Genomic DNA, 17,816 nt, shown 5'->3' with positions numbered 1-17,816 from the left:
GATGAGGCTCCAACCATGTATTTGTTTGACATCAATCAATTCCACATATCACTGGATTCAAACAAGGCAACAGCAGCTGCTCCTGTTCTGTTATATTGATTATGCAACTCCCAGAATAAATATTGGTGCATCAGGTAACCTAAAGCTGTTGCTTAGCCCAGTGATCCTCTGCCAGGTGCCACACCAGGGCTCAGCAGGCGTAAGGTCAATCAATTGGCTTGCACATTTTGAGACACTGGAATGACTTGCATTTATATAGCACCTTTCACGACCACAGGACGTCCCAAAGCATTCTAGAGCCAATGAAGTACTTTTGAAGTGTAGGCACTGTTGTAACATAGGAAAAGGCCATGGCCCATAGTACAGAAAAACTTCAAGATCGAAAAGAGATGAGCTACACCAGAAGGCAATGATTAGTTTGGGTTATTTGCTTCATGAAGTGACTCATAGGTCCAGGACAAGAGCCCGGGGGTGACTTAACCTCCAATTTTCTCTCCTTCTCTCAGGGGTGGAGTAGACAATTCTTCTCCTAACCTCACCCTGGTGATGCTAGCTTATTGCTGAACTGGTTTGGAAGCTGACTGGGTGGGGAATGACAAGTGTGAATTTGCAGCTTGTCATTCCTTTGAGCAAATTGATTGTCCCAAGCATTGCACAACATTCTGTAAAGGAGAGATTTCTTGGTTAGGATTGGGCTGGGCCATCAAGTACCCACAAAACCGAGACTTCAAATTCAGATACTCCCCGTGAATGTTTACAAAATCAGGTAGTAAGCTCTCACCCCACCCTTTGCTGAAGCATATAGTAGTTGTTTTTGATAATGAGCCTGTCCGTTTGGATTCCAGTTCCTCAGTTTTATAAATCTGGCTCCCTTATCGCACAGGCAGAATCACAGACCCAATTTTTGGCGGATCAGAGAGACTGCTACTAGGGTAAAGCAGCTGGAGTTAATGGTGTAAAAAGCAGTGAGCCAACTCGAGGATGTGATATTGAAGTATTACCGGTACTTTAAGGAACTGAGCACTTACCCAGTTCAGTTTGATCAGTGGACATACGACCAAACGAATTAGGAGCGGGAGTAGGCCACTCGGCCCCTCGATCCTGCTCCGCCATTCAAGATCAGGGTTGATCTGATTGTAACCTCAACTCCACATTCCCGCCTACCCCCAATAACCTTTCACCCCCTTATCAAGAATCTATCTACCTCTGCCTTAAAAATATTCAAAGACTCTGCTTCCGCTGCCTTTTGAGGAAGAGTTCCAAAGACACTCAGCCCTCAAAGAAAACATTTCTCCTCCTCTATCTTAAATGTTTAAAATTAAGGGGTTGCCCAGTGACCCCTAGTTCTAGATTCTCCTACCAAAGGAAACATCCTTTTCACATCCACCCTGTCAAGATCCCTCAGGATCTTGTGTATTTCAATCAAGTCACCTCTTACTCTTCTAAACTTCAGTGGATACATGCCTAGCCTGTCCAACCTTTCCTCATAAGACAACCTACCCATTCCAGGTCTTAGTCTAGTGAATCTTCTCTGAACTGCTTACAACGCATTTACATCCTTCCTTAAATAAGGAGACCAATACTGTAACACAGCACTCCAGATGTGATCTCACCAATGCCCTATACAACTGAAGTATAACCTCCCTACTTTTGTATTCAATTCCTCTCGTAATAAACAATAACATTCTATTAGCTTTCCTAATTACTTGTACCTGCATACTAACCTTTTGCAATTCATGCACTAGGACACCCAGATCCCTCTGCATCTGAGAGCTCTGCAATCTCTCACCATTTAGATAATATGCTTCTTTTTTATTCTTCCTGCCAAAATGGACAATTTCACATTTCCCCACATTATATTCCATTTGACAGATCTTTGCCCACTCACTTAACCTATCTACATCCCTTTGTAGCCTGCTAATGTTCTCTTCACAACTTACTTTTGTAACTATCTTTGTGTCATCAGCAACTTTAGCAACCATACCTTCAGTCCCTTCATCCAAGTCATTTACATAAATTGTAAAAAGTTGAGGCCCCAGCACACCACTCCTTACATCTTGCCAACCAGAAAATGACCCATTTATGCCTACTCTGCTTCCTGTTAGCTAACCAATCTTCTATCTATGCCAAAATGTTATCCCCTACACCATGAACTTTTATTTTCCGCAATAACCTTTGATGTAGCACCTTATCAAATGCCTTCTGGAAATCTAAGTACAGTACATCCATCGCTTCCCCTTTATCCACACCACATTACTTCTTCAAAGAACTCCACTAAATTGGTTAGACATGATTTCCCTTTCACAAAACCAAGATAGATTAGGATAGATAAATCTAGACTCATGCTATGCTTGAATTGTGACCCTGGTTAAGGCATTAGTTTGCATGTTAGCATTCCCCAGTAAAATGGTTATCCTGGTGCTCAAACATTTGTTACAGTGTGACTGCATGTGCTCAGCAGCAGAGTGGGCCGAGGGAAAGCAGGAAAGCTTTCAGACTACTTCAGCTTCTAGAATGCCCTGTTGTAAAACTGTGGCTTTGTGCCATAGAGAAATGGTTTCAGTTGCAGTAGATGCTACATATTAGGTAGGGTGGTGTCCTATAGGATTCCAATTGTCACATGGGATTCACAAACCATTTATCTATCTGGTATAAATTTCCAATGGAGCGCTACCCAATTTTCTCATTTGGTAAAGGATTTCCCAGCATGCAGCATTGCCACACAGATCAGGAAGACCCCAGGATTGGTACTCAGTTTGTGTCAAGATAGCTCATCTCAGCTAGGAGGGGGACAGTGTCCTTTGTTTCTCTAAGTTACGATAGAGTGTGGGATGGTGGGGTGGGGGGGGGGGGGGGGCGGGTAAAAGCCAGCCAGGTTTGACTGCTTAGTGACTGCTGCTTCTAAATTACATCTCTGTGGTTATTGGGAGAGGATAGGATTGGACTGATTTTGTGATTTCCCCAGTCAAATTTCCGACCGACATTTACTACTGAGACCCACATACACGAAGAATCGTTAGTTGGGCGAGGTACTGAAGGGTGACGGTTTCATGTGGAACTGCACTCTAGCAAAAAACAGCAGCTTCAGAAGAGGAGGGGAGGAAGTGGAAGGGTATGGGAAAATTAAAATTAAATAAACTTTCAATAAAACAAAACATTATAGTATCAACAGTAATCAGTAATGCAATACAGTCTTTTCCGACTATTTCCAAATCTCTTTTGGCACAAAAAAATGAAATGATCCAGTAATTCGACTTAAGCAAGGCAAATAACACAGGAATGCAGAAAATTAATGCCCAAAAATTTCAGGTGATTTGAACTGAGTGACTGAATTAATAGATTGCATCATCAAAAGTCTGTGGCTCTAAAAGCATTACTGGGCAAGTGCAATGGTGTTAACTAGGGAAGATGATAGTTCTTTAACCTGCTGATACACGATACAATTAACTGTTGAAAGGGGGCGTGGAAAAAATATTCTGGTTTGGAGAGGAAAACGAGCTTTCATCAGAATAGTGATGCATGTATGCTATATGCTTCACATTGCTGACAATCAGTAAACACAAAAAAGTTTGACACATTTTTAGAAAAAATGGGGATCCTGTCCCCTTAAATTACGTGCACGCGCACACACACATTATTTATGTATTAGTGCTTGAACTTAGGACCACCAATTTCTCTTCGCTACAGCACTTCATTTAACACTTGCATTGTGTTTGGCATGCCGAGCTGGACCTGGAACAAACACGCAAAAATGACAATATTTTTGTTGGTCAACTGTCAAAAACAATTTTCAATAACATTGGAAATAGATTCACTGGGGAAAGGTATCCTTATAAAAACCTGAACAACAGGCTGGTCCATCTGCAAGTTACTGCACGGAATGGTTTTCAGACAGTACTGAAAACATTCTTTTGTGCATGCATAAACGTACAATTTAACCATTCCAGAAATTAAATTCAGCAACATTTACATCTGCCAGCATTTCTGAAATGAAGCTGCTGTGGTGTGGTGACTTTTATCAAAGGATGCACATTTACTACAGAATAGAAAACAATTTGAAGACTTGAGAAACAAGAGATTTGAGACATTTTCATTGAGACTCCTAGAAGACTCCAGAGGCTGCCAAACTCATAGAACTATGGATGTTTGAGAGGGTTTAACATAGAAACATAAAAGCATAGAACATTTATAGCACAGAAGGAGGCCATTTGACCCATTGGCCGGAATTTTAATCTTGGCGGACGGGAGCCATCCACCGTCTAAAAAGTCGGTGACAAACCTGCCTCCGCCTGGCCTGGACATCCGATCCGCATTTTGCGGTTCCCCAAGCCTTAAACTGGTCTGAGGCAGAAAGTCCCGCCTAATGGAGCTGCTGGCCAATCAGTGGGCTGGCAGCTCTCTGTCCCAGTAGCGCCACCGGAAGCGGTGGCCACTGCTGGGACTGCAACCCAGCCATTTCAAAGCTGATGTCGGGGAGCCCTGGAACCAAGGTAAGTTTTTGGTGCCGCAGCGGGGATGATCGGTGATCGGTCAGGCCCTGGCGAGGCAAGGGTGATTGATTGGAGGGACGGGGGGGGGGGGGGGGGGGGGGGGGCGGGTTGGGTGCTGAGGGTGGTTGAGGCAGCGGGGGCGGCCCTCCATTGGGCACAGGATGCCTGATCATGAGGGAGCCCCCTCCCCCCAGGCCGTCAGAGAGCCGCCTGCTTTTGTCAGGCGGCTTCTCTCAGGCCTGGGCCACCCGACAGGCCATGGGTAAAATCCCCCTGGTGGCGGACAGGGGCTCTCAAGTGGCCGTTAAGTGGCCACTTAAGAGACTTGACTGGCCTGGGGCAGGCAGGCCCCCACCCTGTGTAATGTGGCGGCGGGAGCGGGTCGGGAAGGGCTCCCCGAGCCTCCTGCTCCACTTTCTGCCGCTCCCCCCACCCCTGGCCACTTCCCCGCTCTTTGGGGAGGGGGCGTAAAATTCCAGCCATAGTGTCTGTGCCAGTTGAAAAAGAGCTATCCAGCCTAATCCCACTTTCCAACTCTTGGGCAATTTAAATGCACGTTCAAGACTTTTTAAAAATGCAATGAGGGTTCCTGCCTCTACCACCTTTTCAGGCAGAGTGTTCCAGACCACCCACCGTCCTCTGGCATGGAAAAATAATTCTCAAATCCCCTCTAATCCTTCTGTCAATTACTTTAAATCTACGACCCCTGGTTATTGATCTCTCTGCTAAGGGAAATAGGTCCTTCCTATCCATTCTATCTAAGCCCCTCATAATTTTATACACCTCAATTAAATCTCCCCTCAGGCTCCTCTGTTCCAAAGAAAACAAACCCACCCTATCCATCTTTCCTCACAGCTATAACTCACCATTCCTGGCAACATCCTCATAAATCTCCTCTGTACCATCTCTAGTATGATTACATCCTTCCTGTAAAGTGGTGACCAGAACTGTGTGCAGTTCTGTAGCTGTGGTCTAACCAAGTGTTTTACACAGTTCTAGCATTAACCTCCCTGCTCTCCTATTCTATACCTCAGCTAAGAAAGGAAAGTATTCTGTATACCTTCAACCAACTTATCTCCCTGTCCTGCTACCTTCAGGAATCTGTGGACATGCACTCCAAGGTCCCTTTGTTCTTCCATTCTTCTCAGCATCCTACCATTAATTGTGCATTCCCTTGCCTTGTTGGTCCTCACCAAATGATTACCTCACGTTTCTCTGGATTGAATTCCATTGGCCATTTTTCTTCCCACCTGACTAGTCCATTGAAATCTTCCTGGAGACTACTGCTTTCTTCCTCACTATCTACTACTATCATCTCCCCTTGACATTCAACAGCATTACCATTGCTGAATCCCCCACTATCAACATCCAAGGGGCTATCATTGACCAGAAATTGAACTGGAGTAGCCATATAAATACCATGGCTACAAGAGCAGGTCAGAGGCTAGGAATCCTGAAGCGAGTAACTCACCTCCTGACTCCCAAAGCCTGTCCACCATCTATAAGGCACAAGTCAGGAGTGTGATGGAATACTCTCCACTTGCCTAGGTGGGTGCAGCTCCAACAACACTCAAGAAGCTTGACGCCATCCAGGACAAAGCAGTCCGCTGATTGGCACCCCATCTTCAAATATTCACTCCCTCCATGACCGACGCACAGTGGCAGCAGTGTGTACCATCTACAAGATGCACTGCAGCAATGCACCAAGGCTCCTTAGACAGCACCTTCCAAACCCGCGACCTCTCCCAACTAGAAGGACAAGGGCAGCAAATACATGGGAACACCACCACCTGCAAGTTCCCCTCCAGGTCACACACCATCCTGACTTGGAACTATATTGCCGTTCCTTCACTGTCGCTGGGTCAAAATCCTGGAACTCCCTTCCTAACAGCACTGTGGATATACCTACCCCAAATGTACTGCAGCGGTTCAAGAAGGCAGCTCACCACCACCTTCTCAAGGGCAATTAGGGATGGGCAATAAATGCTGGCCTGGCCAGCGTTGCCCACATCCCATGAATGAATAAAAAAAAATAACCAATTTTTGTATTATCTGCAAACTTCTTAATCATGCCCCATACATTTAAGTCTAACTCATTGATATACATACATATGAATTAGGAACAGGAGTAGGCCCCTCAAGCCTGCTCCGCCATTCAACAAGATCATAGCTGAGCTGATTGTAACCTCAACTCCACATTCCTGCCTACCCCCCAATAACCTTTCACCCCCTTGCATATCAAGAATCTATCTACCACTGCCTTAAAAATAGTCAAAGATTCTGCTTCCATCGCCTTTTGAAGAGCTCCAAAGCCACTCACCCCTCAGAGAAAAAACGTTTTCCTCATCTGTCTTAAATGGGCGACCCCTTTATTTTTTTTTTAATATATATCATGAAAAGCAAGATACCTACTACTGAGCCCTGCAGAATCCCAATGGACACAGCCTTCCAGTCATTAAAAACATCCATTGACCATTTCTTCCTGTAATGGAGACAATTTTGGCTCCAACTTGCCACTTGTCCTTGGATCCCATGGGCTCTTACTTTTCTGACCAGTTAGCCATATGGGACCTTGTCAAAAGCCTTGCTAAAAATCCATGTAGACTACATCAAATTCGCTACCCTCATCGAGCTTCCTTGTTCCCTCCTCAAAAAATTCAACCATGTTAGTTTGGGGCAGCACAGTGGTTAGCACCGCAACCTCACAGCTCCAGCCACCTGGGTTCAGTTCTGGGCACTGCCTGTGCGGAGTTTGCAAGTTCTCCCTGTGACTGCGTGGGTTTCCACCGGGTGCTCGGGTTCCTCCCACAGCCAACGACTTGCAGGTTGATGGGTGAATTGGCCATGGTAAATTTCCCCTAGTGTAGGTAGGTGGTAGGAGAATTGAGGGAATGTGGTAGGGAATATGGGATTAGTGTAGGATTAGTATAAATAGGTGGTTGTTGGTCAGCACAGACTCGGTGGGCCGAAGGGACTGTTTCAATGCTGTATCTCTCTTTGACTCTAGTTGGACATGATCTTCCCTTAACACATCCGTGCTGTCTTTGATTAATCATGCCTTTCTAAATGTCGACTGATTCTGTCCCTCAGCAGTTTTTCCAACTATTTGCTCACCACTGAGGTTAGGCTGGCTGGCCTGTAATTACTCAGTCTATCCCTTCCTCCCTTTTTAAACAACGTAACAACATAAGCAGTCCTCCTGTACTGCACCTGTAGACAAAGAGGAATGGAAAATATTGATCAAAGCCTCTGCTATTTCCTCCCTTCCTTTTCTTAGCAGCAATACATTTCATCCGGGCCTGGTGATTTATCTGCTTTCAAATAAATGTAATAAAGGCTTCTAAGAAACATTTATCTGTAGAATATAAATATTGCAAGGAGTCTCATTCTGAGATTTTGTTTTAATTTTTAATTAATTTATTAAAACATCATCATTTTTCTCTCTTAATCCAGTCTTTCTTTCCTATTTCTCTTTCTGTACCTGATTTGACATACACAAGAGCACAAGAAATAAGAGCAGAAGTAGACCATAAGACCCATCAAGCCTGCTCGGCCATTCAATATGATCATGGTTGATCTTGGGCTTTAATTCCACTTTTCTGCCCACTCCCCATATCCCTTGATTCCCTGTGAGAACAAAAATCTGTATATCACAGCCTCAAATGTATTCAATGACAGAGCATCCACAACCCTCTGGGGTAGAGAATTCCAAAGATTCACAACCCTTCGAGTGTAGTAATTTCTCATCTCAGTCCTGAATGATTGGCCCCTTATCCCGAGACTATGTCCCCGTGTTCTAGATTGCCCGACCAGTGGGAACTATCTCTCAGCTTCTACCCTATCAAGCCCTTTCAGAATCTTGTATGTCTTACTTCGATAGCCTCTCATTCTTCTGAAGGCCAGACACTATAGGCACAGTTTACTCAGCCTCTCATCATAGGACAACCCCCTCATTCCAGAGACCAATTTAGTTAATCTTCGCTGCACTGCCTCCAGTGCAAGTATATCCTTTCTTAAATGTGGAGACCAAAACTGCACTCAGTATTCCAGGTGCGGTGTCACCAAAGCTCTGTACAGATTTCGTAAGACTTCCTTATTCCTGTACTCCAATCCCCTTGAAATAAAGGCCAACATGCCAATTGCTTTCCTAATAGCCTGCTATACCTGTATGTTGACTCAGAATTCACCCGCTCTGATTTACACTTCCTTCTCAATCCTTGTGCTGTTAATTTCACAATCCTTCAACTTGATTGGTACACAGTTGGCTGCTCTAGTCACTCAGGTTCTAGATCTCCTATTTCTCTCACATTTCCTTTATCAGCTCTCACTTTCAGCAACTTGCTGCACAAAAAATTTAAAAAAAAAACGTAACATGCAAGTTCTTGTCTTACCAATAGCAGACAGCTAGATTAAAGTTTAAAAAGATTGCTTACCTGGGAGTTGGAGCTGAATAAAATGCTGTACACTATCATCCCCCCCTCCCCTTTCATCTAAACCTGACCACTATCATGCAGCATTCATAATAATGTTGTTCCCAAGTAGAATACAACCTTAAATACCACCCACAAAACAAAAACAGGGGAGAAGTAGGGGCAGGTGGGAGAACAAGCAAAAGCAGAACTTACAGCTTATGAGGCCCAACTGAAGGAGGGAAGCCAGTGCAGTGAGGATGGTGAAGAACAGCAGGGTGCCTCTCCGTCCCATAAGTCCGACAAGAAAACACATCATTGCACAGGAAAGAATGCCGATCGCTTCCATGATATAGTAGTGGGAGTAGAAATTGCTTAGCACGTTCTCTGAATTCTCCATCATACTCTTTGCAAAACAGTTATGGATCCCAAATCCTGTAAGGCTGCAAATAGAAGAACAGAGGAACAGTCAACAGATAGTTACAAATTAAAATTTCTAGACTCCTGAATATTCAGAATAGACAGTTACAGCACCATGAAAGAACCCCCCACATTGGCAGCTGCAATGCAACTGGCCTCCATTGCCTGGAACGACTGTCAAATAGATGTAGACACATTGACAATGGCCACTTGGGGAAACCTATCCAAGGCTGTCAGCACATGTACAATCCTACCGGAGTACCAGCCGACAGCTTCAGCAAATGAGAAGAGAAAAACTTTCTGGTGAATTAAGCACTCAGCTTATGGGCACTGGAACAGTTATATACACCTATAATTCTGGATGGTCAGCAGCAAATAAATGGCTTTAATAGAAAGGCTCAGAGGATGTCATTATTATGACTCAAACCCTCTCTCAAGTCACTTTATTTGCATTCACAGCAAGCTGTAGTTAACATAGGTGAACCCGAGTTCCCCAGGAGTTGAAAGCTACAATGTTAGAACAGACAGTGAAAGCTAATAGCATGCCTCAGGATTAAAAAGATAATCATTTATGGTAAAATTGGAAAGCATGTCGATTGCATTACTTCATACAATCACTTTCAAAAGATGGGTAACAACCACATAATACACTTTTCTCAACAGGCTAATCTACTAAATCAGATTATTGACAAATGCCATGGCTTACAGAAGCAAGCGAAGGGAGGTATTAAATTGGGGTCTTACAAGGGTTAAGCATATACATCAATAGGAGTAGCTTCCTGTTACTTCTTCTGGCAGATATGAAGACAAAACACTTCTTAGAAAGAACTATGCAATCCTCAGCAAAAAATGCAATATAGTTTGAAAGACTTGCATAAGCAGCAGTTTACGGAGTTTGGTATGCTCCAAGCAAGACGAACAAACTACCTAATACACAAAATTTCTTTTTGTAGAAACCTTAACTAAATTTCTTTGAATCTCAAAGCAAATGCCTGTTTGGTCAGTCAAGCAAAGGCGATTAGCCGAACAATATCATCAACATGACCTTCAAATAGAAAATAGTGAGAAAAAGACCACATGGGTATTGAGGAGGACTAAAAATATACATTAAAATAAAAGCAAAATACTGCAGATGCTGGAAATCTGAAATAAAAACAAGAAATGCTGGAACCACTCAGCAGGTCTGGCAGCATCTGTGGAAAGAGAAGCAGAGTTAACGTTTCGGGTCAGTGACCCTTCTTCGGTTCCGAACGTTAACTCTGCTTCTCTTTCCACAGATGCTGCCAGACCTGCTGAGTGGTTCCAGCATTTCTTGTTTTTAATATTAAAAATATACATTGTCTGGGTTTGCCCATTCAAAAGAATTCATCCTGTAGATTAAATTAGATAAGTTAATTTCACACCTGGTTCAACACACCTTCAATTTATCTGATTTCTCAACAAAGGCAAGCAGCCTTGTTCCAACAACTCATTTGGTTTCCTTACCAAAGGAAGGATATACTTACCTTAGAGGGAGTACAATGAATGGTAACTAGACTTGTTCCTGGGATGAGGGGATTGTCCTATGAGGAGAGATTGAGTAGACTAGGCCTATATTCCCTGGAGTTTAGAACGAGAGGTGATCACATACAGCCATATTAAATTCTTATGGGGCTTGGATGCTGAGAGGATGTTTCTGCTGGCTGGGGAGTCTAGAAATAGGGGTCATAGTCTCACAATAAGAGGTTGGCCATTAAGACTCAGATGAGGAGAAATTTCTTCATCCAAAGGTTTATGAATCTTTGGAATTCTCTACCCCAGAGAGCTGTGGATGTTCAGACATCGAGTATATTCAAGACAAAGATCAATACATTTTTGGATAATAAGGAAAACAAAGGATATGGGGATAAGTGTGGGATGGTGGAATTGAGGTAGATCAGCTATGATCTTATTGACTGGCAGAGCAGGCTTGAAAGGCCGAATGGCCTATTCCTGCTCCTTTTATGTTATGACATGGGGATGGTAGCATAGTGGTAATGTTACTGGACTGGTAATCCACGATCATTGACCAACGCAAGCAAATGGACCGCTGGGTGAAGCACTACCTAGAACTGTACTCCAGGGAAACTGTTGTCACTGAGACCGCCCTTAATGCAGCCCAGTCTCTGCCGGTCATGGATGAGCTGGACGAACAGCCAACAAAATCGGAGCTCAGTGATGCCATTGATTCTCTAGCCAGTGGAAAAGCCCCTGGGAAGGACGGCATTAAAATGATCAAGAGTGCCAAGCCTGCTATACTCTCAGCACTCCATGATCTGCTTTGCCTGTGCTGGGATGAGGGAGCAGTACCACAGGACATGCCCGATGCCAATATCATCACCCTCTATAAGAACAAGGGTGACTGCAACAATTACCGTGGAATCTCCCTGCTCAGCATAGTGGGGAAAGTCTTCGCTCAAGTGGTTTTAAACAGGCTCCAGAAGCTGGCTGAGCATGTCTACCCTGAGCCACAGTGTGGCTTTCGAGCAGAGAGATCCACCATTGATATGCTGTTCTCCCTTCGCCAGCTACAGAAGAAATGCTGCGAACAACAGATGCCCCTCTACGTTGCTTTCATAGATCTCACCAAAGCCTTTGACCTCGTCAGCAAACGTGGTCTCTTCAGACTACTGGCAAAGATCGGATGTCCACCAAAGCTACTAAGTATCATCACCTCATTCCATGACAATATGAAAGGCACAATTCAGCATAGCGGTGCCTCATCAGACCCCTTTCCTATCCTGACTGGCGTGAAACAGGGCTGTGTTCTCGCACCTACACTGTTTGGGATCTTCTTCTCCCTGCTGCTCTCACATGCGTTCAAGTCTTTAGAAGAAGGAATTTTCCTCCACACAAGATCAGATGGCCGGTTGTTGAACCTTGCCCGTCTTAGAGCGAAGACCAAAGTACGGAAAGTTCTCATCAGGGAACTCCTCTTTGCTGACGATGCTGCATTAATATCCTACACAGAAGAGTGTCTGCAGAGATACATTAACAGGATTGTGGCTGCTTGCAACGAATTTGGCCTAACCATCAGCCTCAAGAAAATGAACATCAAGGGACAGGACGTTAGAAATGCTCCATCCATCAATATCAGCGACCACACTCTGGAAGTGGTTCAAGAGTTCACCCACCTAGGCTCAACTATCACCAGTAACCTGTCTCTCGATGCAGAAATCAACAAGCGCATGGGAAAGGCGTCCACTGCTATGTCCAGACTGGCCAAAAGAGTGTGGGAAAATGTTACACTGACACAGAACATAAAAGTCCAAGTGTATTAAGCCTGTGTCCTCAGTACCTTGCTCTACGGCAGCAAGGGCTGGACAACATATGTCAGTCAAGAGCAATGTCTCAATTCATTCCATCTTCGCTGCCTCTGGAGAATCCTTGGCATCAGGTGGCAGGACCGTATCTTCAACGCAGAAGTCCTCGAGGCTGCCAACATCCCCAGCATATACACCCTACTGAGCCAGCGGCGCTTGAGATGGCTTTGCCATGTGAGCCGCATGGAAGATGGCAGGATCCCCAAGGACACATTGTACAGCGAGCTCGTCACTGGTATCAGACCCACCGGCCGTCCATGTCTCCGCTTTAAAGACGTCTGCAAATGCGACTTGAAGTCCTGTGACATTGACCACAAGTCGTGGGAGTCAGTTGCCAGCGATCGCCAGAGCTGGCAGGCAGCCATAAAGGCGGGGCTAAAGAGTGGCGAGTCGAAGAGACTTAGCAGTTGGCAGGAAAAAAGACAGAAGTGCAAGGGGAGAGCCAACTGCGAAACAGCCCTGACGACCAATTTTATCTGCAGCACCTGTGGAAGAGTCTGTCACTCTAGAATTGGCCTTTATAGCCACTCCAGGCGCTGCTTCACAAACCACTGACCACCTCCAGGCGCTTACCCATTGTCTCTCGAGACAAGGAGGCCAAAGAAGAAGAGAATCCAGAGGCCCGGATTAATGCTCCAGCGACATGAGTTCAAATCCCACCATGGCATGCTGTGGGAATTTAAATTCAATTAATTAATTAATTTGGAATAAACGATCATCAACCATCATGAAAATTGTCGGACTGTCATAAAAGCCCATCTGATTCACTAAAGCCCTTCAGTGAAGGAAATCTGACGTCCATACCCAATCTGGCCTACATGTGACTCCAGATTCACAGCAATGTGGTTGACTCTTAACTGCCCTCTGAAATGGCCTAGTAAGCCACTCAGTTCAAGGGCAATTAGGGATGGGCAACAAATGCTGGCCTTGGCAGCAAGGCTCACATCCCAAGAATAAAAAAAAAAGCCCCTATTCTGTAGCCTGGTGATGATACAGCTTTCATTTTGAAAATTGTGTTGCATTTACTTTTAAGACTATGGGCTAATTAAAAAAAAAAAATCAATAGCCTTGATAACCTGCCTGGCAGGAAAGAGACAGCTTCTGATTGGACGACCATTTAAACCCCGCCCGATTTCATTCTCCACTGGCTGATCCAACCTGAATCCACTCCACTCCAGGTTAAAATTAGGTCTAATATATCTATTTTTGTCACAGTCTTAAACACAAGAGTAAGGCTCATGTGATATCTGGATGCCCTTAGATCTCCCAAATTAAATTGCAGCCTTTTACTCACTCTCCATTATCTATTATTTTTAAACTAACTAATGAAAGAAAATTCATTTTAAATTCAGTCCCACAATTAATCAAGGTACGTTATTGTGGCAGCTACACAGTATTATTATTGCATTACTCATAGCGGTATAAATTTAGAAATGATCTTACAGCTGAGAAGTAAAGTTAAAAGGCCATTTGATCCCACTGTCTGTATCAAAGATGATGTTCAATACTGGTGAGTGAATTATCAGCCTGGAATCTAATTAACGACTTCAAAGGACATCTTACACTGAAGAGCGAATCTCAACCAGTTTATAAACACCATCTGAATCCCCAAGCTTTTTGAGTGTGGTGGAGTATGAGTGTGAAAGGCTGGAATGAGTTTTAACACCATCAGGGAACTAAACTAACATTCATAGTAGATGCAGTCATTAATCATTGGCTGTTTCGTCTATAGCATCTCCTTGGGCATACATGTTGATTCAGCTCTGTCAAATTGTCACACTTCGTAGCTTTGTCAAGCGAATTCATCAAATGCCACTAACACTTGTTGGTTAAACAAAAACATTTACCAAGAAAAGGATTTGTTATGTGGTGGTTGTTCCTCTCAAAGACTTTTTAAAAAATGAAATGGGCCTAATGGGAGGCCTCACTCTTTACACAGCAATATCAGGCAAACAGTACCCAGATCAGAGGATCAAAAGGTTCTACACAAGTTACTCTGTTGTCTTTTATATTTTGAAAAAAACATTGCCAAGACGGTTTCAAAAAGATACAACTTCATAGATGTCAGATGACACTCATTAGTGGACTTCTTGGTGTAGACAAAGTGTTCATGCAAAGAGATCTAACCCAAAGGTGTTACTAAGGTAATCCAGGAGGGGCCCAGCTGTATTGCCTTTTTATAGGCTATATGGAGCACCAACTGGGGGACGCCTTCCTTTGTTATCTGTAGGTAAACTTTAAATGCATTCTTTACACATACATTTACACTTTGTTATAGATAATAATCAGGCAAACCTTTGGACCTTGTTCCAGTCCTACTTAGTCCCACTCTTTGGTGATTTCCTCCATTACAATGATGATATATGTTATTTCTTGCTTTTGCATAGGTCCTTTGCTTCCCATTTCCACCTGTTTCTCACTTTTGTGTGGCCAATTTCTGACTCCTCCAGATCCTTCCTGGACTTTTTTTTCTTTCTCTCCCTCCCTCCCTCTCTCTCTATCCATCGCTGACCATGGATTTTCCAGAAATATCTATTACAAACAATACACTCCCGCAATTACTTGGATTAGATATCTTCCCAACATTTTTGTACCATTTCCTGCACCTTCACTTTCACCTCCCTCAACTTTCATCTCATCAATCTTTGCCAGATCAGCAAGCATGACCTTGACTCCCCTATGACTCACCACTAACACTCCCTCCCATTCTCAACTTTTCACCTTGGCCTCCTATACCCCTACAACCAAGCACTATGCAAACTTCAAGACAACAGAGTAACTTGTGTAGAACCTTTTGATCCTTACTTGTTAGATATGCTGAGCCTTATAGACCATGAAAGCCCCACGTTTCATCCATGGTCTGTGCGACGATCTCAATGAGGGCAGTAGCCAAGCTGCTACAGTTTAGTCGGCAACCAAGATAATGGAGTGTAGGGGAAGTAAATGTCAGGGTTTTTGCTCCTGATCACTCTCTAATCATCCCTTCTGCAAATGTGTGTCATTTGAGGACATGGTCAGGCACAGCCATGAAGTTGCCAAGGGCTGTATAGCCTGCCAAAACTCACCAATAAGGGGAATGCATCAACAATGGCCTGTTGGGCAAGATGCCAAAGGGCATCTCGTGTTTCTATAACTATACTCTAGCTGGGGGAGTTGGGCAGACGAGAAAATTAGTGAGAAAAAAACCTAATTGGTTTTCAAACCATCATCCCACTGAGCTTACAAAATACAGATGGTAAAGATGAACACATTTTAAAAACATTGCTATTGAAGAGTTGCACTTACGAATTTACACAAAGTACTAAGATGTGCTTCCACAAAATCCTTGTATATAGCAGTTTGATGATGCAAATTTTTTTGGGTCTTATGTTTGGCTCTTTATCAAGTTCTAAAAAGGGAGAAAAAATATAAATCATTAGTTCAATCACACTGCTTTGCTGAAGAAGCCACTTGTAAATGAAATTGCAACTTTTCTCATTCAGCAATTTGGCCGTCTCATTAACCTATCACAGCACTTTTGTGGTACAACAGTTCTTCAGGTCACAATCATCTTACCCGGAAGAAAATCTTTGACATCATCTCCCACAGCTATTCTATTATTGCATACAAACTCCAGAAATAAGTCTTTGGCAGCTTGGAGCTGCTGTGTGGCCAGCAACCATCTGAGTGATTCGGGGAAAATACTAGAAAAAAAAGCATTAATGTAATTAGAAGGGTAAATATAGTAATAGAGTGTAAAATCCCAGGATGCAAGGTTCAAAAGCTTCCATACATCCGTTAGTTAAGCAATAAGAAGGATTACCCACAGCTTCAGAGATTGAATTTTTAAAAGCAATAAGGCTTTTGACTTTTAAAAAAAATAGATATAGACACCCAGTGAGGGGCTCATAAATATGCAAGCAGGACCGCAATACAACTTTAACGCGTGACTGCATGAGTCTCCATCAGTGGCAGGGCAACCTGATGGCAAACAGGATCGTAACCAGCAGAGGCCGCGGAAAGCAAGTTTGCTTGTGGGCCAGGTGAATCCTTAGGTTACCCACCTGCCCGAGCTATGATACCTGTCCAATCCCTCCCAACAACCAAACACTTACCTCAGTACTGGTGACCATTCCCATGACTCATAGCGTCATTATGGCACTGAAGGAGGCCATTTGGCCCATCCACCCCATGTCAGCTTTCTGTAGAGCAATCCAATCAGTCCCATTCCTCTGCTCTATTCCCATAGCCCTGCAAGTTTATTTCCCCTCAAGTGCCCATGCAATTTCCTTTTGAAATCATTGATCATCTCTGTTTCCACCACCCTCGTAGGCAGAGTTTTCCAGGTCATTACCACTCACTGCGTAAAAGAAGTTCCTCCTCACATCTCTTTCCCAAAATCTTAAATCTGTGTCCCCTAGTTCTTGTACAATCAGATAATCCTCCTACTGCCTGTAATCCCACTTCACCACTCTATTCCCCACCCCTTCTGGGAATGACTCCTGTTGAGATCGGATGGGAGACTCAATCCAACTTTAAAATAAGGCCCGGGAGATCAAATCTCTCCGGGTCTTAACCACTGTTGGGATTCGAGCTTGCCACTCACCCCAGAACCTGCGCACACAGTCATAAATGGGGCTGGATTTTTCACTTCACTTGATCTTTGGAAAGTAATGTATTTCAGATACACTCATCCCACTGCCCGACCATAACCGGGGAGCTTAAGTCTTCACTAGCTTTTCTTTTTGCACTCAATAGATGTATTTGTACCCACAAGACTAACGCATTCTTTGAATTGGCACAACCTAAAGAACAGTCATGCTGTCATGTCACAACAGCCTCTGTCCCCAGTCAACAAGGGCAGAAAAAAAAGTGAAACAGGGTTTCCACTGTTGATCAGTATCCAACAACACTGTTGGAAGTTGTGCTCATTGCAGCTTGGCTGTGATGCGCTGTCAACATTAACCTTCTAGATTCAGTCAGTTACTTGGAAATAGCAGTCGGCAGTGACAACACCATGTGACAATGGCTGCCTTCAAGAGAAGAGGAAAGAAAATGGAAACCAGAAAACAAACAGTTAAGCAATTGGGTTTTGAACAGCAACACAGCCAGTGAACAGAAGGCACAGGAATGTCAGTTCAATATGGCAACACAGTTGCTTTACAGACATCTTCATG

At 43.8% G+C, this 17,816-nt stretch overlaps 1 protein-coding gene across 1 annotated transcript in view; it reads right to left on the bottom strand.

Moving 5' to 3' along the window:
- The window catches only part of LOC137382555 (solute carrier family 22 member 23-like), a 102,737-nt gene that overhangs the window by 26,453 nt on the left and 58,468 nt on the right, over positions 1-17,816 (bottom strand). Inside the window, 3 exon segments of the mRNA XM_068054639.1 lie at positions 9,116-9,342; positions 15,946-16,048; positions 16,216-16,343. Of these exon segments, the coding sequence (XP_067910740.1) occupies positions 9,116-9,342; positions 15,946-16,048; positions 16,216-16,343 (458 nt within the window).

Source organism: Heterodontus francisci, chromosome 2, assembly GCF_036365525.1.
Source record: "Heterodontus francisci isolate sHetFra1 chromosome 2, sHetFra1.hap1, whole genome shotgun sequence".
Taxonomy (NCBI): domain Eukaryota; kingdom Metazoa; phylum Chordata; class Chondrichthyes; order Heterodontiformes; family Heterodontidae; genus Heterodontus; species Heterodontus francisci.
This window is presented reverse-complemented; position numbering and strand designations above follow the sequence as displayed.